The following is a 21,409-nucleotide window of genomic DNA, read 5'->3' as shown; positions in this document are numbered from 1 at the left end:
CCCTCAAAGGCCAAGGAGGGTGTGCAGACCAGGCTTCCTAGGAAGAGGGAGTGGGGAGGTTGCTGCTCTGACGGGGGGTGGGGGGTGGGGGGGGTGGTCACAGCCTGTGTGCTGTCCTCACCACCCCATGGCTCCCTCATCACCAACATTTGCTCATAGGTGATGCTATGAAGGGCCCCAGTGCCAGGTGGAGAGGGGAGGCTGGGCATGGAGTCCAGCGCAGGGCAGAGGGGGGAAGGTGGTGACAGTGTGAAAGTGCCCGGAACCAACTACCTTCCTAATTTCCATATTTCCCAGAGGATTTCTAAGAGTGAAAATATGAAAGCGTTCAATCATCTCTTGTGTCCGCCCAAGTTTGCCCCTCTTCCTGAGTCCCCACTGCTGGGGACCCTAGCTTCAGCAGTCCCCCCACCCTGGCTCAAGCCCCCCCCCCCCGCCCAGCTCCCCCAGCCTCGTGGCTGTCTCCCACCCCTGTCACCTTCAGGAAGGCCCTCAGAGCCCTGGTCGCCCGCTGGGTGGGCTCACACCGGGCCAGAACTTCGTGGGCTTCCTCTAACGGTCTCTTTTACCTCCCCCAGCCCAGCACCTAACACTGCACCTGAGCTTAGAAGGTGCTCATTAATGGGTGCCGGATGAGGGAGTGAAAACCCAGGACGCAGGTCAGACCTGTGATTACCTGTGCGTCCTTCCTCTGTCCCTAGCCCCACTCTGGTCCCGTCCAACCTCGGCCAGGACCAATCCACTCTACTTTAAGGGTCTGCTTTACAAGGTTCCGCCCCTAAATTAGGGGCCGATTAGTACCCAGGCCCGAATCGAGGCCCCCCTATCCCGCCCTGCGGTGCAAGGTCCCGCCCACTGATCCTCCCCAGTCCCAGCCTGCCCCTATCTTGACAACCCTCAGCTCCTTGCAAAGACCCAACCCTGGATCTGGGCCTGCCGCTCCCCAGCCCCGCACCGCCGCCTGCCACCACTCCAGAGGCCCCCCCCCCGCCAAGCCTCCATCTCTGCCGGGTCCCCACCACCCCGGTCCTCTCCGTAAGTCTCTGCCCCGCCCCACCTTGACTTCTGTCTAGGTTCGCCCGGTGAAACCCCGCCTCACCTCCTGCTCTCTGCAAGACCCCACCAGCCCTGCCCCCGATGCCGCGGGCCCGCCCTGTTTCTCAGGACCCCGCCCCCCGGCCCGCCCCGGGCCCGCCCAGCACGACAAAGCCCCGCCCCTAAGCCCACCCGGGCCCGCCCCTCGGGCCCGCCCAGCACGGCAAAAGCCCCGCCCCTCGGGGCCGCCCAGCGTGACAAGGCCCCGCCCCCGGGCCCGCCCCCGCGCCGCCCCAGCCCCGTCCCGCGCCCGCGCCGCCCGTTTCAGGCCGGTTGGCACCCGGCTAACAGCTCCGGCACGTCCGCCGCCCTGGCCGCCCGAGGACCACCCGCCCCGGCCCGCGCGGGTGAGCGGCGGCGCTCCCGCTACTGTGCGTCCTCGGGTGCCCTCGCACCCTCTCTGGACTCCGCCCCGCCTGAGGGCGTGAGGTCGCGGCGGCCGCGGCGGGGCGTCCCTGGAGGTTCTCGCGGAGCGGAGCCCAGTGGGGGTGCCGGAGCGCCCGGGGTCCTGTGGAGGCCCCGGCGTCTGGGCCGCCGCCGCTGCGGGATGCTCGAGGCTTCCGGTGAGCTGAGGGTGGGAAGGAAAGGGAAGCCAGCCCTGGTGGGGGGCGTCTTCCTGCCCCCCCCATAAACGTGGGGTGGATTCTGTCCACCTCAGCTTTCCTCCGACCCCGTCTGCCCTCCGCTGGGTCTCCCGGGCTCTGGGTCCCACTGGCTAAGCCTCGCTCGCCCTGAGCCTCACTTCTCCCTATCCGGTGAATGGGCACTGGCCCCGCTCAGGCTCCCGGGAGCAGCAGAACTGGTTGTGAGCCAGGTCCTCCCACTCGGGGCCTGGGGACACGGTTGGCTCGGATGCCAGCCGTCTTTGCCCTGAGAGGTTCTGAGTTCAGCAGGCAGCCCAGACAGGGAGAGAAGCAGAGCAGGGAGGGGGAGCAGGACTGGGATGGGGGACGCCCCAGGTAGAGGGGGAGCCCAGAGGAGGCGCCTGAAGAAGGGCGGACGGTCTGAGAAGTACGAGCTGAGACCAGAACGGTGAGGACGCACTGACCGCGCATGCGGGGAAAGCCCCTCCAGGGGGACAGCCAGCCCAGTGCCCGGAGGCGGGGGGCTGCTGAGTGCTGGTGGCTGCTGTGGGTCCCCTGGGCAGACTCCGATTCCTGGCGTCTAAGGGCAAGGACCAAGCGTGAACTAGATGGTGGGAAGGTTCCAGGCTCCGTGGGAGGTCTGGGGTCGCCTGCATCTCCCCCGTCAGGGTTAGCCGCCCTGAGACCATGCTCAGACCTCTCTGGGTAGCTTGGCCCTCGTGTACCTGAGATCTAACATATAGCCCTGGGGCCCCATTTAGTCACTCAGCAAACACTGGCGGAGCACCTCAGTGGGCTGGGTGTGCCGGGCGGGGATTGGGGCAGGAGGGGCGGCAGGAAGACCCGGGAGGACGTGGGTGTGGGCCTCCCAGGAGAGCTGACGGGGGCAGGCGGGGAGCAGCGGCCCGAGGTAGAACCCCTCACCCCAGCGATGGGCCGTAACGGGGGAAGACGAGGCGACCTTGGGTTGCTAGCTTGGGAGCTGCTGGGTGTGAGGCTGTCGCAGGTTTGAGGGGCAGCCGGGGCCCCGCCAGGCCTGAGGACGGCCAGAGAAGGACACATCCGGCGGCTGGAACGTCAGAGCCCTGGGGCGGGGCAGAGAAGCGGGCACCGTCCGGGCTGCTGGTGCGACCTGGGGCCCTCTCCCCGCAGCCCCACCAGCATGGGCAGCCTCGCCTACCGAGAGGACCTCGAGGAGGAGAAGAACTCCGGTGCGTGTCCTGGGTCCTGGCGAGGGGGCCGAGGGCCATCACGAAGTGCAGTGGCTGAGGGGGGTACCGAGGAGGCCCAGTGTGGGTGCTCGCCGGCTGACGGTCCCAAAGCCGATGACCGAGAATGCTAGACTCAGGAAGGAGTGGGTGTGAAGGGGTCTCCCAGAGCCTGTTCTCTTCTTGGCCTAGGGACTGGCCCAGGGCGGCAGGACGAGGGGCGTTCCCCCTGAGTTTACTGTGCGCGGGGGGGGGGGGGGGGGGGGGGGGGGGGGGGGGGGGGGGGGGGGGGGGGCCGCGGGCCGTCCTGTTTGTTTACCAGCTCCCTGTCCGTGAGCTGAGCGTCCCCAGGGCTGGGTCCCCCCGGGGCCCCTCGGGCCCTCCTCTGGGGTGTCGTTAGCCTGTGTTTGCTGCCCTGCGAGATGCCCTGCTCTCTCTGGCTTCAGCGTTCACCTGGGAGCTGGAAGCCAACAGCAGGGACTACAACAGCCAGTTCAAGGAGAAGTCTTTCCTGTGCCGGCAGAGGAGGAAGTATAAGGTGGGCGCCCCGGTCTCTGCCCCCCTCCCCCGCAGTACCCGCCCTGAACTTCAGTCCCCAGGACTGTAACACCCCCAGCTGGGTGCTGGCGCCCCCCCCCACCCCAGTTTGAGTTAAGTTATATTAATATGAAACCTCCAAAGTGCAAGATGTTCACGGGGCCCCACCTAAAACCTCTTGCGTGCGCCTCGCTTTGGGAAACGCCGAGCTCACGGCTCTGCTCCCCGAGTCTTTGCGCCCAGGAGGGGCTCGGTCAATGCTGGCTTAAGGCTTTGCCTCCCTTGGGCACTCAGTAAACTCTGGCTCAAGACCTTGCATTCAGTAGGTGCTCAATCAATGCTGGTAGCGGCCAGAAGGCGGGGCAGGCGGGCGAGGGGCCTCCCGGCCGGGCAGCAATCCCACGCTGGCTGTCGTTCCAGAGCAATGTCATCCACACGGCCAAGTACAACGTCTTCTCCTTCTTGCCCCTGAACCTGTATGAGCAGTTCCACCGCGTGTCCAACCTCTACTTCCTTTTCATCATCATTCTCCAGGTGCGGAGGGGTCAGCCGCCTGCCCGCATTGCCTCCTCCAGGGAGCCCTCCCTGACTACCCTTTGCCCCACGGCTCTGTAGACCCAGGGCAGTTTCACTGTGCAGTTGTCTGTGTGGTTTGTGGAGCAAGGTCTGTCCCCCCACGCTCATTGCTGGGTCCCCACTGCACAGCCCACGGCCTGGCACAGAGGAGTGCTCGATACATGAGGAATTATGGGAGGTGTGTGCGTGGCTCCTTCAGGTCAAGGAGGGCACGCCCCCCCCCCCCGCCCCGCCCCCGTCAGGATGGACAGCTTCAGACATACCGCCTTTGGCCCCAGCCCTCCGAGCCAAACCCAGAGGGCAAGGAACAATCAGGGGTCAAAGCGCGTTCTCAGGACCTGTGGGGGCCCTTCCCACTGTCTGGGGCATCTGGGTGGGGCATGAGGGGGGCCGGCATCCAGCCTGGACACCTTCCTCTCTCGGTGGGTGGGCAGTTTCCAGGGAACCCTGACCCAGCATCTCATTCTGTTCCGAGTAAAGATCCAGTAAACGTTTATTGAGCACCTACTGTGTGCTGGGCACCGGGGACCCAGCAGTGGCCCTGATGCATGTTTTCAGGTGCCTCGGGCAGGCAGGGGTGACATCAAACCATGGGGTAGGGACCAGTGATGGGGACCGGGGCCAGAGGGACAGGAGGGTGGTTGTCCCAAGGTCTGGGGGGAGAGGGGCCTGGCCCTGGGCTGGGGTGGTCAGCAGGTGGACACGGGATGCCAGGCTGCAAGGCTGGGTGTGCCGGGTGGGAGGGCAGCGGGAGGCGGGCAGGGTGGTGCCTGGGGGGCAGCTGGCATGACCCGCCCTCCACGTCAGGGCCTCCCCGAGATCTCCACGCTGCCCTGGTTCACTCTTTTTTGTCCCGCTCATCTGCCTCCTCGTCATCCGGGCCACCCGAGATCTGGTGGACGACATCGTAAGTGGCCGGGGTGCCTGGCGAGTGGAGGGGCCGGCTGGGTCCTCAGAGCCCTGGGTGTGGGGGGTGCTGGGCTGTGGTAGGTCGCATGAGAGACCGCCAGGGGCGTGGTGTGGCCAGGCAGAATCTGCCTTCCTGCCCAGCAGCCCTTCCCCCCGGGGTGGCGTGGGGGCCCGGCTGGGGCGGGGCCGTCCCTCTGACCCGCTCCCCTGTCAGCCCAGGGGCGACACAGAAGCGACAGAGTCATCAACAACAGGCCTTGCCAGATCCTGGTGGGGAAGAGGTGAGGCCTCGTGGCCCCGTGTATGTGTGGGGTCCATCCCGGGGCAAGAGGCCCCCAGCACGGCTTGTCGGGACCGGGGACAGGCCAGGGAGGAGTGCCTCGCGGAGGGCCCGGAACCTTCTGTGTTCCTGGACATCCTGGCTGAGCCTGACAGCGGCCCAGCCGGCACTACTTAAGCGCCTGCTGTCTACCAAGGCCGGGACGGGCCCTGTGATGGGGGTTCAGCTGAAGACGGAGGCGGGGAAGATCTGAAAGGGCCTGGGACCCGGGGCTGGGGGGCCAGGAAGGCCGGACCTCCAGGAGGACCGGGGGCGGGCGGCCAGGACCTGCAGACTGGAAGCCCCGCTCTCCCGGCTGGGGTGGCCAAGGCTGGGCCTGGGAGGGACCCCCCCTCACTGCCACCCCCGCCCCCGCCCCTGCAGCTTCCTGTGGAGAAAGTGGGAGGACCTGTATGTGGGAGACGTGGTCTGCCTGCACAAAGACAACATCGTCCCGGTGAGCTGGCGGCCGACCGCAGGGGGGGCGGGCTGCCTCCTCCTTGCCTTCCTCCTGTGTCCCCCCTGAGCAATGCTGTTGCCCCCCACCCCTCCCAACCCCAGGCCGACTTACTCCTGCTGGCCAGCACCGAGCCCAGCAGTTTGTGCTACGTGGAAACTGCGGACATCGATGGGTGAGCCGTGGGCCATCACTAGGGGTCTGGGGCTCTGGATGCCAGAACTTCCCCAGCGGGCGAAGAGTTAGGTCATTCGCCCCGGGCACGGTGGCGGGGTGCCTACGAGCCAGCTGGGCCAAAAGGTTGGGCCAGAGCAAGGGACCTACCTTTGTGCCGACATTTCTGGAGGCCCTCGTGGGCGCCAGCCTGAGCATGAGAAGGCCTAGGGCGTGGCCTCAGCCCTGTGGCAAAAACGCCGTGCGTCCTTGGGCGAGGCCCTCTCCCTCTCTGGGCCTCGGCGTTCTGGTCGGTGCTTAGCGAGAGTGTCTGAGGGAGTCTGGGAAGGGCTGCGGGTGCCTTGCCCTGGTACCGTCCATCCGTACCTTCACCCTGCTCCCCGTCTCATCACCAGGGAGACCAACCTGAAGTTCAGGCAGGCCCCGCCGGTCACCCACCACGAGCTGACCAGTATAAGGAAGATGGCATCCTTCCAAGGTGAGAGGCAGCAAGCAAGGAACAGCAGACACCCCCGCCCCGTGTGGGCCTGCCCCTCTGGGCAGCGGGTGCAAAACTTCCCCACCTCGCTGGGTTTTGGGGCGTGGCAATGGGGTGTCTAGGGGGCGTTGGGGGTCGGGATTCATGCTTCATGGCCCCTCAATCAACGTGACTTTTGGGACATTCTCTCTATTGTTACGATACGCAGGGCAGCATCTTACCAGGCTTTACATTTTATTTATGAAACACGACCGCTTCGAGTCAAACAGTTTTGGTGGTTTAATTGAAAAGGCGGCCTGCGTACATGGGCTCGCGATTCGCCTGCACGGTGGCCCAGCGAGGGGATACTTTATTTTTTCCTGTCTCGTTGCAAAGGCAGGCTGCTCTGATTGGTTCGGGAGCCGAATCTCTGTCCTGAGCCACGGCCCTTCGCTCCTGACATCCACGCACCGGCTGCATGCCTGATATCTGGGAGAAAGCCTCGCTCGTGGGGAGGGTGGCTGCACGTGTCCCCACCGCTCCCTCTAGGCCCTGACCTGACTGAGCGGGTGCTGCAGGGCATGGCCCCATTTTTCAGAGGAGGAGACTGGGGTCTGGTCAGAGAGGTGGCAGGAGGTGTGGGCTTGCTCCCTGCCAGGGTCCCGGTCCACACCCCATGGCCATTTTAACCCTGCGCTGGTCCAGCCTTTCATCCTGCCTTGATCTCCTCGAACACGAGCGGGACTGGTGGTGGGAAGGACCTCTCCCACCACCTTCTGGGAAACGACAGTGCCTGCATTTGTCCCCCGTGGCTTCAGGGAGTTGGATGTCGGTGTCCCTTCCTTCTTTCCCTCCTTACACATTTATTGAGCACCTGCTGTGGGCCAAGCGCGAGGCTGGGCCCCGGGGCCTCAGCGTCACCAAGACCAGGCTGGCACCTACCCCCACAGAGCTCAGGTTGACGATGTCGTCCCAGGGTTGTAACCATGGGGAAGGGGGCTCAGGGAGGGAGGGCGTCTCTGAGGAGGTTGAGTCCGGGGGGCCGGGGGCCTCGCACCCAAGACCCCCGCGGCTGGAAGGGGCCGGCTCTGGAGCAGGAGGAGGCTGCCTGGGGGTGGTGCAGGGGTGAGCGGGGCCGGAGTGGGGCAGGGCGGGCCCCGTGCGGGTGGCTGGGGCCGGAGGGGGACAGCGGCGTCCCCCCCGCCCCAACTCAGAAAGGGCAGGCCGAGCCCCCCCCCCCCCAACGAGCCTGTGGCTACCTGACCTCCCCCCCACGTGGCCCCCAGGCAAGGTGGTGTGTGAGGAACCCAACAGCAGGTTGCACCACTTTGTGGGGTGCCTGGAGTGGAACGGCAGGAAGCACCCCCTGGACATCGGCAACGTGCTCCTGCGCGGCTGCAAGGTCCGGAACACGGACACCTGCTACGGGCTGGTCATCTACGCCGGTGCGGCCCGGGGCGGCCCGGGGCGGCCCGGGGGGGGGGGCGGGTGCAGGCCAGGAGGACGGGCGGGCGACAAGCAGACGCAAACCCCACAGGTTTCGACACCAAGATCATGAGGAACTGTGGCAAGATCCACCCGAAGAGGAGCAGGATAGACCGTCTGCTGAACAGGCTGGTGGCCCTGGTGAGGCGCCCGAGGCCCCGGCCGTCCTCTTCCGGGCCTCCGTTTCCCTCCTGTGCAAAAGCACGTGCGTCCTGATCCTCAGACGGGTCTGTGGGCCGGAGGATCTCTTGTTAGGATGAGGGCCAAGTAGTGACGTCCTCGTGGCCCCAACTCTGACGCCCTCCAGGCCTGCAGGAGATAATAAGGTGGCCTGCGCTCAACTTGGGCGGCTTGCGGGTTTTGCCCGATTAGTTCTCTTTTCTGAAGTTATTGTAATAATAATTGAAACAACAGCAGCTCACGAGGCCGACAAAGAGCCTGCAAGTTCCCCTCCCAGGTCCGCACCCCCCCCCCCCCGCAGCGCCCCTGCCCCGGGGACCCGTCCCGCCCACCCGTCCCCACTGAGTGCCCCTGTCGGTGAGTCCCCGGGGCACCCCTGTGTCACCCGGGGTCACCCGCATGCCCACCACTTGCCTTCCAGATCTTTCTGTTCCTGGTGCTGATCTCCGTGGCGTTGAGCTTGGGCTTCTGGTTCAAGGTGAAGGAGTTCAAGGCCAAGCACCACTACGTGTCCCCCAGGCACGTGCAGAGCGTGGCCGCCGAGACCTTCCTCACCTTCTGGGGCTTCTTCATCCTGCTCAGCGTCATGGTGCCCATGGCCATGTTCATCATGTGAGGCCCTGGCCCTCTCCCCCCCCCCCCCCGCCCCTTCCTGCCTGTCTCCCCCCGCCCCTTCCTGCCCTCCCCTCAGGAGCGGGGGCGGAGCTGTGACCCGGAGTGTGTCGCAGGGTCGAGTTCATCTACCTGGGCAACAGCATGTTCATCAACTGGGACGTACAGATGTACTACGCGCCACAGGACGTGCCCGCCAAGGCCCGCAGCACCAGCCTCAACGACCAGCTGGGCCAGGTGGGGTACGTGTTCTCGGACAAGACGGGCACGCTCACGCAGAACGTCATGACCTTCAAGAAGTGCTGCATCGGCGGCATCGTCTACGGTGGGTCCCACCCCGCGGGTCCCGGGGTCGCCGGCCCCACGCCCTGTGCTTCTGGGCCACGGAACTGTGGCCACGCGGCATCGTCCCACGTTGCCCACAGAGCGATACTGTGGGCCTCTCGGCTCACCCGGCCCCGGTCGAGACTCGGGCTGGCCATTGCCCCTCGACGGCAGCCTGCGTGTGGACGCGGGACGTGGGGTGTCAGCGTCTCCACGTGTCACGGAATAGGATTCTTTCGGTTTTCACAGACAGACCTCTCCTTGGGGACGCTGAATGTGCAATTTCTTTATTTTATTTTATTTTATTTTATTTAAAAAAAAAAATTTTTTTTTTCAACGTTTATTTATTTTTGGGACAGAGAGAGACAGAGCATGAATGGGGGAGGGGCAGAGAGAGGGAGACACAGAATCGGAAACAGGCTCCAGGCTCTGAGCCATCAGCCCAGAGCCCGACGCGGGGCTCGAACTCACGGACGGCGAGATCGTGACCTGGCTGAAGTCGGACGCTTAACTGACTGCGCCACCCAGGCGCCCCTTTATTTTATTTTTTTAAGTTTATGTATTTTTGCGAAGCAGGGGAGGGAGAACAAGTGGGCTGCGGGGGGTGGGGAGAGAGAGAGAGAGAGAGAGAGAGAGAGACAGAGAGAGAGAGAATCCCAAGCAGGCTCAGCACTGTCAGCACAGAGCCCAACACGGGGCCCGAACTCACGACCTGTGAGATCACGACCTGAGCCAGAATGGAGAGTCGGACGCCTACCCGACCGGGCCAGTCCTGAATTTGGAATTTCATTAACATTTTCATGTGGCACGAGATGATCGTCTTTCAATGTTTTCCCAGACATTTAGAAATGTGAGAAACATTCTCTCTCTCTCTCTCTCTCTCTTTTAAATGTTTATTTAATTTTGAGAGAGAGAGAGAGACAGAGTGTGAGCAGGGGAGGATGAGAGAGAGAGGGAGACACAGAATCTGAAACAGGCTCCGGGCTCTGAGCCGTCAACACAGAGCCTGACGCGGGGCTCGAACCCACGAACTGCGAGATCATGACCTGAGCCGAAGTCGGACACTCAACCGAATGAGCCGCTCAGGCGCCCCTCTCTCTCTCTTTTTATCAACGTTCATTTATTTTTGGGACAGAGAGAGACAGAGCATGAACGGGGGAGGGGCAGAGAGAGAGGGAGACACAGAATCGGAAGCAGGCTCCAGGCTCTGAGCGGTCAGCCCAGAGCCCGACGCGGGGCTTGAACCCACGGACCGCGAGAGATCGTGACCTGGCTGAAGTCGGACGCTTAACCGACTGCGCCACCCAGGCGCCCCTCTCTCTCTTTTTAAAAAATATGTATTTATTTTTAGGAGAGCGAAAGCAGGGGAGGGGCGGGGCGAGGGGGACAAGATCTGAAGTGGGCCTCGCGCTGGCAGCACAGGGCCCGATGTGGGATTTGAACTCACAAACCACGGGATCGTGACCTGAACTGAGGGCAGGTTGCTCGACCAACTGAGCCACCCAGGCGCCCCAGAAATGTGGAAACCATTCTTGGCTCGCAGACCACGCAAACAGTGGTGGGGCAGGGTCCTCTTGGCCATCATAAAGTGGGGACGTGGTTTGGGCCAGGACGTGTAGAGCACCCACCGGGGTATTAACGGGAAGACGGAAATGGGCCCATGCCCTCTGGTAAAGCCCACCCCACCCTCAGCCGGGGTCTCAGGGGCGATAGGGAGCAGCAGGGCCTGTGGCAAGCAGCATCGACCTCAGGCCAGGTCTTCTGATGTTTCTAGAAGGGCTGTGGACCCGGGGTGTGTGTGTGTGTGTGTGTGTGTGTGTGTGTGTGTGTGTGACATCACCCCAATCTTTCAAAGTAGGCAGGCAGGTCCAAGTTGTAAAAAGACACCGTGAAGAGATCAAACAAAACGCCTGCATGAGGCTGGGCTGCACCCCGGCCGTGCTGCCGGGACCTTTGGAAGCCATGCCACTCTTTTCTCTCCTTCGTGCAGAAGGCAAAGCTGTGGCCAGGGGGGGGGTCCTTGGTTGTTGGGGTGTCGGGTCCAGAGGCCCGGGCCCGCTTGTCTGGCCATCTCAGTGGCCCCGGGAAGCCTGCCAGTGTGGGGTGGGCGCTGCGGGATCCCCGTGGGCGCGGCGGCTGGGGCCTGAAGCTGGGTCTTTCCCCAGGCCCCGACGACGAGGAGGCGGCCCCGTGTAAGGTGAGCCCCGGCCGCCCTGCAGCACGGGCTAGGGGTGGGGGTGGGCAGTGGCCCACCCAGAGCCGGCCTGTCCCCTCCCAACCCCTCAGGGGAGCCCCTACCTCTGGAACAAATTTGCCGACGGCAAGTTCCCTTACCGGAACGCGGAGCTCCTGCGAGCCGTTCGGGGCCGCACGGACGAGGCGGTGCGGGAGTTCTGGCGTCTGCTGGCCATCTGTCACACTGTGATGGTCCAGGAGAAAGACCGTGAGTGCGCCCACCTCCTCTTCCCCGCCTGGGGGCGGTGCTCCGGCCGTGGGGCTCCCGAGACGCTCCAGCCCACTCCCCAGGGCTCCCTTCCTTGGGCTTGGAGGGTGCTTAGGCCCTGTCCCAAGCCCCACCTCTTCTGGGCCTAAGGGTGTCCAGGCCCGAGGCTCGAGATCTGTTGCTGTGGGAAGCGGGGGGCCCTTCGGACCGGGGTCCACGCACCTACCTCCCTCTGCCGGGCTTAGAGCTCGTACTGGCCCGAGAGACCACCGTCCTGTGAACGTCTGGTTTCCTCCTTTGCGCTCTGGAGATGGGTGGCGGTCCCGATGGAGGAAAGCTCTCGGGGGACACGCCCGCCCCAGCCGCGGTTCCCTCCCCCAGCAGACCAGCCGGTGTACCAGGCGGCATCCCCGGACGAGGAGGCGCTGGTCACGGCGGCCCGGAATTTTGGCTACGTGTTCGTGGCGCGCACGCGGGACAGCATCACGGTGATGGAGCTGGGGGACGAACGGGTGTATCAGGTCCTCGCCATGATGGACTTCAACAGCATGAGGAAGCGCATGTCGGTGCTGGGTGAGTGCTCGCGCCCCGCGCGGGGGGTGGGCGGGCAGGGGAGAGTGTGTGTGGGCAGCCTGGCTTCTCCCTCTGCAGTCCGAAACCCCGAGGGCGCCATCTACCTCTACACCAAAGGCGCCGACGTGGTCATCTTTGAGCGCTTGAGCAAGAAAGGCATGACAGAGTGGACCACGGAGGAGGCCTTGGCTGTGAGTCCCTGCTGGGGGTGGGGGGAAGCTGTTGGGGTAAGGCAGGGGGTGAGGGGCAGGGAGAGGCGGGCAGAGGAGGAGAGTGTGCAGAGAAGTGGCAGGCACCCAGGCTGGCCACGTGCAGTTGTCCAGGTTGTGTGCGGTACGGACATTCCAAAGCCCAGGGGTCAGGGGAAGGGTCAGGGGCTGTTGGGGTCCCAGGGAAGGGTCTGGCCGGGCGGTGCTGAGGGTCTTGAGGAACAGTTAGAAATGGCCATGCGAAGCCAAAGCAAAGGGAGAGGGGTTCCCGACAAGAGGAAGGGCAGGTGCAGAGGTGTGGAGGCAGGACAGAGCTGGGTACGGGTGGGGGTGGGGGGCTGAGCCAGAGCAGCCCCCCTGGGGGTGGGGGGCAAGGTTCGGGGACCCCAAGCAGGGAGGAGGGCCGGAAGAGTGTCAGGGAGGCAGAGTGGCGACGGGGTGGTGCCAGGGCCCTCCCACCCGGCCCCCAGTCCTTTGCCGAGGAGACCCTGCGGACCCTGTGCCTGGCGTACAAGAGGGTGGACGAGGACACGTACGAGGAGTGGCGCCAGCGGCACCGGGAAGCCAGCCTGCGGCAGCAGAACCGGGCCCACGCCCTGCACCAGGTGTACGAGGAGATGGAGAAAGGCCTGCAGGTGGGCGGAGCGCGGAGGGGCCGGGCCGGGCGCCCCGCCTCTGCCAGGGCGCTGACTGCCCCCCCCCCGGCCCCGCCCCCAGCTGCTGGGAGCCACAGCCATCGAGGACAGACTCCAGGACGGCGTCTGCGACACCATCCAGTGTCTCAAGCAGGGGAACATCAAAGTGTGGGTACTCACAGGGGATAAGCAAGGTGGGTCCCCGGGGCGCCGAGAGAAGGGGGATGGGTGGGAGAGCGCCCCTCACCTGCCCGGACAGGACACCGCCCTCCTGTCCCATTTGTTCCGGCTCGGCGTTGCCCTCCGCGTCAAGCCGGGAAGGGAGGAACGGGCATGATTAATGCTGGGGTCCCCACCCCCGACACCTCCGTTGGGCGGGCTGGCCCTGTGCGGAGGCTTCCTGAGTGGCCGGGTTGCCCCTGTGTGACAGGTGGGCGGAGCCGGGCTCAGACGGCTGGGAGCAGGCGCTGGAGGTTGCCCAGTGACTCGGGGGCAAAGTGGCGTGGGCCCACCGGTCCCTTGGTCCTGGAGCCCCGAATCTCCTCCACTGCCCTGTGGGTTCTTTGTGGCCCCCGGGGCCGCATTGGGACTTACGTGGGCACCAGGCACATGCACACAAAGTACTTAAGATTTTTTTTTTCAATGTTTATTTATTTTTGGGACAGAGAGAGACAGAGCATGAACGGGGGAGGGGCAGAGAGAGGGAGACACAGAATCAGAAACAGGCTCCAGGCTCTGAGCCATCAGCCCAGAGCCCGACGCGGGGCTCGAACTCCCGGACCGCAAGATCGTGACCTGGCTGAAGACGCTTAACCGACTGCGCCACCCAGGCGCCCCGAACACACACAAAGTACTTAAAATGACGTCTTGCAGCTGCGTTGGGATCAAGACAAATATCCGAGCTGGATCACAGTCATTATCATTATGTTTTCTTCTGGTTTTAAAAGAAATTAAGTCATTTGTGTGGGTTCCAAGAAGGGCCCGTGGGGTCTAGGCAGGCTATGCCCAATGACCTCTTGGCCCCGCGCCCCACCCTCCTTTCGTCCAGGAGCCCAGCCCCGGCCACGCACCAAAGCGAGCCCCCTTTGCTCAGAGCGGCAGCCAAAAAACGCAGGGCGGGCTGCCATTGGCCGGCCTGAGTCACGGGTCCTCTTCTGAACCAATCCCCGTGGCCAGGGGGAGGGGCATGCTGATGTGGTTGTGGGGGCCCGGGTCCACGCAGCAGGGTGGGCGTGGCCCCCAAGGGGCGCTGAGCTGGGCTGGTTTGCAGAGACGGCCGTGAACATCGGTTTTGCCTGCCAGCTGCTGTCGGAGAACATGCTCGTTCTGGAGGAGAAGGAGATCACGTAAGAAGTCGGGGTGCTGGCGGCCCCGGGGGGTCTGCGGAGTGCCCGAAGCCGCTGCCCGGCGGGGACTCCCGGAGCGGGGGACCCCGGCACAACGAGGCAAGGGCGTGGGGGGCGGGAGGCCGTGCCCTGCGGCTGCTGACCCGCCGCCCCCCACCCCCCAGTCGGATCCTGGAGGCCCACTGGGGGAGCGACGACGGCCTGCTGGCCGGCCAGGGCCCCCTGCAGAGCCGCTTCCTGCAACAGACCAAGGTGGCCATGGTCATCAACGGGGAGTTCCTGGTCAGTGTCCGCTCGGGGCCACGGCGGCGCCCCTGGTGTAGGGCAGGGGGCCGGGAGGGGCACCGGCCGCGGGAGCTGCTGGACGGGGCGAGGCGGAAGGGGCCGGAGCAGGGGAGGGGCGGGTCGCGGTCAAGTCCAGCCTGGCTTGGGGCCGCGGGGCCTTGCCGGGAGCGGAGGGGTGCAGGGTGACGCGCCCCCGCCCCGCCCCGCCCCCGCCGGCCAGGACCAGCTGCTGCTGTCCCTGCGCAAGGAGCCGCGGGCGCTGGTGCGGGACGAGGACGTGGACGTGGACGTGGAGGAGGCCTGGCAGGAGCCCGGCGAGCGGACGACGAACTTCCTGCGCGCCCAGAGGGTGTCCCTGATGTGGCGGACCCTCGGGACCCAGCTGAGGGGCACGGGGCTGGGGCCGCGGGTCGTCAAGGACTCCGGCGCCCGCGACGGCCCCGAGGTGCGGCGCGAGCGGGCCTTCGTGGAGCTGGCCGCCCGTTGCCAAGCGGTCATCTGCTGCCGCGTGACGCCCAAGCAGAAGGCTCTGATCGTGGCGCTGGTCAAGAAATACCAGCGCGCGGTGACCCTGGCCATCGGGGACGGCGCCAACGACGTCAACATGATCAAGAGTGCGTGGCGGGGCGGCAGGGGGGCGGCGGCGGGGTGGGGGGCGGGGGGAGAGCCCGGGCTGACCGGCCGCGCGCGCGTCCCCGCAGCCGCGGACATCGGCGTGGGGCTGGCGGGCCCGGAGGGCATGCAGGCGGTTCAGAACAGCGACTACGCGCTGGCCCAGTTCTGCTTCCTGAAGCGCCTGCTGCTGGTGCACGGCCGCTGGTCCTACGTGCGGGTGTGCAAGTTCCTTCGCTACTTCGTCTACAAGACGCTGGCCACCATGATGGCGCAGGTCTGGTTCGCCTTCTACAGCGGCTTCACCGCCCAGGTGCGCGGCCACGCGCGCCGGGCAGGGAGGAGGGGTCCTGCCCCCGCTCTGTGCCCAAGGTCTCCGGGGATGCTTGGCGAATTGGAGCTTTGAAACCGGGGGTGGGGGGGGGGGGTCTGGGTCCCTGACAGCCCGAGAGAGGGAAGGAGCTCCCTGTCCCCCAAACCCCAGCGTGTGAGAGGGAGCTTTACGGGGGGCGCCGTAGATCAGTAGATACTGCTTGGCTGCTCCACTTTTTCGTGTACAGGTATTTCTTCGATGTTTCTGTAAGCTGGAATGTTCTTAATTTGCTTTTGGGATTGCTCACCCCAGCAGGTGTATGGAGACAAACTTTGCTGGTCTGTTGGTTGATTCTAGGAGCTTCCTTGTGGATCCTTGGGGAGTTTCTGCATATAGGATTGTGTCCTCTGCAAAGAGAGAGTCTTACTTCTTGCTTTGCTTCCTTCCTTCCTTCCTTTTATAATATTTTAATGTTTATTTATTTTTGAGAGAAAGAGAGAGCGCGCGCGCACACACACACACGCATGCACACCCCAGTGGGGGAGGGGCAGAGAGAGAGAGGGAGACACAGAACCCGAAGCAGGCTCCAGGCTCCGAGCTGTCAGCACAGAGCCCGAGACGGGGCTCGAACCCGCGAACCGCGAGATCGTGACCTGAGCCGAAGTCGGACGCTTAACCGACTGAGCCCCGCAGGCACCTCACTTCTCCCTTTTCTGTTCGAGTAACGTTTATTTCCTCTTCTTGAGGAAATTGCTCTGGCTAGGACTTCCAGTCCAGTGTCGAACGCAGGCTTCCTCTTTTGTTCTGGATCTTCGTGGGGGCGGCGTTCAGTTTTTCCACATTTGTTCCTTCTCCTCTGTTTATTTATTCAGTACGGACGCCTGTCAGTGTAGACTCGCGGATATTACTTTCTTGTATATTTTGTCGCTGACATCGTCCCCAATTTGTCCTTTTGACGTGCACCTGGTCTTTTCTGGGTACACCCCCTCTTTCTGGTGCTACCAGAACTGCCCGGCTCATTTTGTACTTTCCCTGCCCCGACCCTGCGATCAGCGGGTTCCTTAAGGAACCCCGGTTCTTGGTAGTTAGACGCCAAGATCTAAGTGCTTGGTGTGCTCATCGGTCCTGGGATGCTGCAGGATTACTCTCTCAGTTGACAAGAGCGGGGAGGTGGACACATATTGACCTCGTAGAGAGGCGCATCCGTCTCTCTGTCTTGTCTGTGTCTATCCCTCTGTCTTTGTGAACACTGGAAACGGAGTCCACAGCAATATGTTTGAGTCCAGTCCCATGGGACCGGGCTCAGCCTTTTCCACGGACCCGCCTTGTGATTCTTTTCTGCCCCAGTGAAAGGCTTGGTTCTTGTAAAATGTTTGGTTGTTACTTATGCGTTCAGTTCCAGCACGCACATGAAGCGGGTTTTGGAACTGAAGCCCTTATTCTGTCAACTGGATTGGATTGGTCATTAGGGGGGCTACTTGTCCCTGAGGGCTCTTCCACGCGGTGATCCCCCGAGACCGGGAACGGCCAGAAAACACATTCTCTAGCCGTTTCCAACCCCCCCCCCCCGTAGTTCCGCATCGCAGCCATCCAGCTAAAACAAGGACTCAAAGGCGAAGTTTCGAAACAATCAGACTATGTTTTCCTCTCTGCCTTGTTCTCTTCCGGCCTTTATCAAGCCTCCTGTGACCCATCCCTGGCCTTAGCACCAACCTTCATCGTGCCTTGACTTCCCAGCTCACCTGGCATCCTCCCCAGGGGGTCCAGCCAGCTTGGGCGGGTCTCCTCGGGTAAAGACACGTTTCTGTTTCTGGCCATTTGGCTCCTGAAGGCTGACCACGTTCTCCTCCCCCTCCCGTGCCAGCCTCTGTATGAAGGCTGGTTCCTGGCACTCTTCAACCTGCTGTTCAGCACACTCCCGGTCCTCTACATCGGTCTCTTCGAGCAGGTGAGCCAGTCAAGGCCTCGCTTCCTCCTTTCCGGTAGATGCCCCTGTCTCTGCCCTACGTTCCTCCCCCTGGGGGCCGGGAGCGGGGGCTGGGGTGGTCCCCCACGGGCCACCGGGTCCCAAGAGCCTGCCCCTCCCCCCCGTGCCCCACCCCCAGGACGTGAGTGCCGAGCGGAGTCTGCAGCTGCCCCAGCTATACATCGCGGGCCAGGAGGACGAGCTCTTTAACTACTGGGTCTTTCTCCAGGCCCTTGCCCATGGCACCGCCACCTCCCTGGTCAACTTCTTCGTGACCCTGTGGGTCAGCCACGACTCGGCCGGGCCCACCAGCTTCAGTGACTATCAGTCTTTCTCTGCGGTCGTGGCCCTGTCGAGCCTGCTGTCCATCACCGCGGAGGTAGGCGGGGCCGCCGGCCCGTCTCCCCCGCCAGTGGGGCCTTGGACGTGAGCCACTGAGATGTCACTGCTCAGGTGACCCTGCCAAGGGCCTGCTGTTCGTGGGCCCTGGGGACTCAGCCCCCACCCGCCTCCACGAGCCCTGCCCTGAGCCCCCTGCCACCACCCTGGCTTGATCTTCTCTCCCTGTTCAGGCCATACTCATCATCAAGTACTGGACGGCCCTGTCTGTGCTGGCCATACTCCTCAGCTTCTGCTTCTACATGGTGGTCACTTGGGGCTGCCAGAGTTTCTGGCTCTTCCAAATCTCCCCTGAGACCTTCCCGTTCCTGTGTGAGCCCCCAGCAGGGGATGGGGTGGCGGGCCCTGGGGACGGGTGCGTCCAAGTCAAAATGTCCGCTTCGTGCCTCTGTGAGCCACTGTCTTCTCGGCTGTGTGTGTGTGTGGGGGGGGGGGGGTGTCCCGTGCAGGGGGAATCGGTGCCTTTTGGGAATCTGCACAAAGCTGTCCGGGGGTGGAGGGAGAGGAGGGAGAGGTGGGGTGACAGGAGGAGGGGGGCCGCCAAGCAGGCTCTGGGGAGGCTCCACCGCGGGCCGGGCTGTGACCCTGTCTTGTCCCCAGATGCTGACCGCAATGTGCTGTCCCACCCCTCCATCCTGCTGGTGATCCTGCTGAATGTGTCACTAAACACCCTGCCTACACTGGCCCTGCGTGTCATTTACCAAGCCCTCGAGAAGCCACGCCCCAAGGTGAGGGCTGGGGTCCCCATCGCACATTCCCGGGACCCCACCAGGCAGAGCCTGTGCCCGGAGCAGACACTCCCGGACATGCGGGGCCGGGGGTGGTGGGAATGGAGACCCAGGTGCATGGCCAGGGCCCTCAGGGGGACCAAATGACAGGCCCCAGGCTCCCCAGGGAAAACCACCCCTTCCTAGGGTGGGGCTGGCCAGGAGCACGACGAGGCGACTCCAGCATCACCGGACTTCTGCCCAGATGACTGGGGCTTGGGGGTGGAGATGACAGAGAAACCAGGAAATGGCTTAGGGAAGAGAAGGGACTTAGAAACAACCCTGGGTCCACGTGTGGATGAAGCGTAAACACAACGTGTCCCTCCACACGCTGGAATCTTGTTCAGCCTGAGAAAGTTAGGACATCCTGCCACCATGTGGATGGACCCGGAGGACACTGCACAGTGACAGGAGCTGGACACAGAAGGACACGTCCCGCGTGACTCCACTCACAGGGGGTCCCCAGAGGAGTCCCGTCCACGGGGACAGAGAGTGGATGGTGGGAGCCAGGGGCGGGGAGTCCGTGCTTCATGGGGACAGGGCCTCAGTCTGGGGAGATGGAAAGTTCTGGAGATGGATGGAGGGTGGGTGCACGACAGTGTGACTGTGCCTGACGCCTCTGAGCTGTGTGCTTGGAGACGGTTAAATGGGTACATCTCGTGTTATGTGCACTCTGCTACCGTGCAAAAAGGCGTGCGTGGGAACTTAGGGGCTCACGTGACCCTAAGAACCCAGAAGGGCAGGCTGCAGCCGGGATGGGCCCCAGAAGTGACTGGAATAGCGACCAAACATGGCCATAAACCTGCCGTCTTCTGCCACGCAGGCGGGACACCTGGCTGTCCCCGGCTCGCCTCTCCTGGCTTTGCCACCAGAGGGCACCCGAGGCACCTGGTGGCGGCTGGTCCAGAGTGGGGTGCCGGGGAAGGAATCTGATGGGTTGGCCCAAAGTCAGCCTGGGAGGGGACTCTAACCGGCTCTGCTCAGGGAGGGAAGGCCTGGTCGATGGGCGGTGGCCCGGGAGGGGCTCTGACTGCCCCCACCGGCAGCAGGGACCTGAGGGCCGTGGGCACGGCGTGGGAGCCTGCTGACCGCCGCTTTCCTCTGGGCCGGGCAGGAGGTGGAGGAGGCCCCGAGCGAGGACATCACAGCGGTGGAAGCTGCGCCCTACCTCCGCCGGGAGTCGCGCAGGCGGCGCTCCAGCTACGCCTTCTCCCACCGCGAGGGCTACGCGGAGCTCATCACGCAGGGCACGATTCTGCGCAGGGCGCCGGGGGTCGACAGCGACATGCTGATGGGCCAGATAATCCCGTGCCGCGAAGAACTGTCCCCGAGCATCCAGGAGTCCCCCCGGTGCTCCAGGAAGATGTCGTTCCTGGGGAAGACGGGGCGCCAGCACCGGGGCAAGGTGTCCTCGAGGGACGGGGGACGAGCAGCCCGCCGTCCTCAGATCCCCGGCTCCCCGCGGGGGCTGGCGGTCCGGGGCGTCCCAGGAGACGTTGCGGGGGGAGCGGGAGGACTCACGGTGGTCCAGGGGGAGCGCGCCGGGGCCGTCGGGGGCTCCCCCGCCCCCCCAGCAGCCCGCGGACGAGGGGGGCAAGGTGTCCCCCGTGGGGTGACTGCCGGTGCCCGGGGAGGGCGCAGTGGCGCCCGAGGCGGCGGGGCAGCCCCTCCCCGACCCCCGACCCCCGAGGAGCAGTGACCCGCCCCGCGTCGCACCCGCCCGCCGGCCTGCGCGGCCTTCCCCGGGGGGACTAGGCTCCGCGTCCCTTTCTGTTGCTAATAAACCAGGGTCCACCTTCCCCAGGGCTGCGCCAGGCTCGTTCCTTTCCTGCGCCTGTCGCGTCCGCGATCCCGCGACCGGCTTTCCCGCTAAAACCCCGAACACCGACCTCTAGTGGCCCAGGCGGGATTTGCAGGAGGAGCCCCGCCGCCGCCCCGGGGCGGGGGTGGGGGGGGGGCTTCCACGCCCTCGGGGTTGGGGGTGCTCCGTGGACCCGCGAGCGTCCGGCCCCGGGCAGCCTCGTCCCCAAGCAGGTGTCTTCCCCTCTGCTTCGGGGCGCGTCCCCACGGGGCAGCTGGGGGGGGGGCGGCCCAAAGACAGACTTCCTCCCCTCCCCGCGCCCCACGCCTCCCCTCCCTGCCGCCGACACACACGTCCAGGTGAGTGAGTACAAAATAATTTATTGGAGAAAAACAAAACAACAAATCCAGCACAGCAGTGGTTAACAATGACGATGATTTTTTTTTTTTTAACTTTTAAGCCTGTCACCTGAGGGTGGGAGGGACAGGGCTTCTGTTCCCTCTAGCATCTAGCATCGGGGAGGGGGGGGAACTTTGGATGACGTAGGTGGTGCCCCCCCCCCAAAGCCGCCCCAGTGTCCAGTCTTGATTAAACACTCAGGGCCAAGCGGCCTCTTGGTCCTCCCTCACCCCTGGCTGAAGAGAAGGCCCCCCCAAAACCAGCCCTCTGGGGGGGGGGTTGTCTGCCAGGACCACAGTGGGGAGCCGGACCGAGGGGCAGGTGTGGCTTACTCTGGGAAATGGCCCACGTTCCAGCCGGCGCTGGGCTGGGTAGGGGGAGCCCTGGACTGTGTGTGCCGCACCCCTGCCCTCTGATCTGGGGCCTCGGGTCCTTGGGGTGAACCTCCCTTCACTACCCCAAGCCCCCTTCCCCGGCTGTCCTGGGAGGCGGGCTCTGCCCCGGTGTGAGCTCAGCCCAAGTGGAGTCACAGGCAGGGGTACTGCCCCGGAGCCCACTTTCACGATTTTTGGGGGGGCCTCTCTGTTCTCTAGGGTCCCGACGTGGGCTGGGAGGGAGGGCTCCACAGATGTGCACCCCCCCATTTCAGGCCGGAGGGAAGGGGGCTGAGGAGGCTGAGGGTGTGGGAGGAGTCCGGCTGGGGGCCTGCCTGGGGGGCAGCGGGTGTCTCGAGAGGGCCCTTCA

At 64.4% G+C, this 21,409-nt stretch overlaps 1 protein-coding gene across 1 annotated transcript; it reads left to right on the top strand.

Moving 5' to 3' along the window:
- The first annotated feature begins 1,351 nt into the window (after positions 1–1,351).
- ATP8B3 (ATPase phospholipid transporting 8B3) lies at positions 1,352–20,264 on the top strand. The gene is given in 29 exon segments (XM_023243212.2): positions 1,352–1,658; positions 2,832–2,890; positions 3,334–3,425; positions 3,845–3,958; positions 4,808–4,846; positions 4,848–4,907; positions 5,129–5,190; positions 5,613–5,685; positions 5,790–5,860; positions 6,255–6,337; positions 7,603–7,761; positions 7,854–7,942; positions 8,403–8,593; positions 8,710–8,918; positions 11,083–11,114; positions 11,204–11,360; positions 11,742–11,933; positions 12,012–12,124; positions 12,613–12,777; positions 12,860–12,971; positions 14,048–14,123; positions 14,288–14,405; positions 14,629–15,022; positions 15,110–15,333; positions 17,198–17,281; positions 17,439–17,678; positions 17,872–18,010; positions 18,299–18,426; positions 19,580–20,264. Coding segments are annotated over 28 exon segments (4,050 nt in total). The 5' UTR covers positions 1,352–1,658; positions 2,832–2,841; the 3' UTR covers positions 20,165–20,264.
- Positions 20,265–21,409: the final 1,145 nt, after the last annotated feature.

This window comes from Felis catus, chromosome A2 (assembly GCF_018350175.1).
Source record: "Felis catus isolate Fca126 chromosome A2, F.catus_Fca126_mat1.0, whole genome shotgun sequence".
NCBI classification, from domain to species: Eukaryota; Metazoa; Chordata; class Mammalia; order Carnivora; family Felidae; genus Felis; species Felis catus.
The sequence above is the reverse complement of the archived record's forward strand: the minus strand, read 5'-3'. Positions and strand labels throughout refer to the sequence as shown.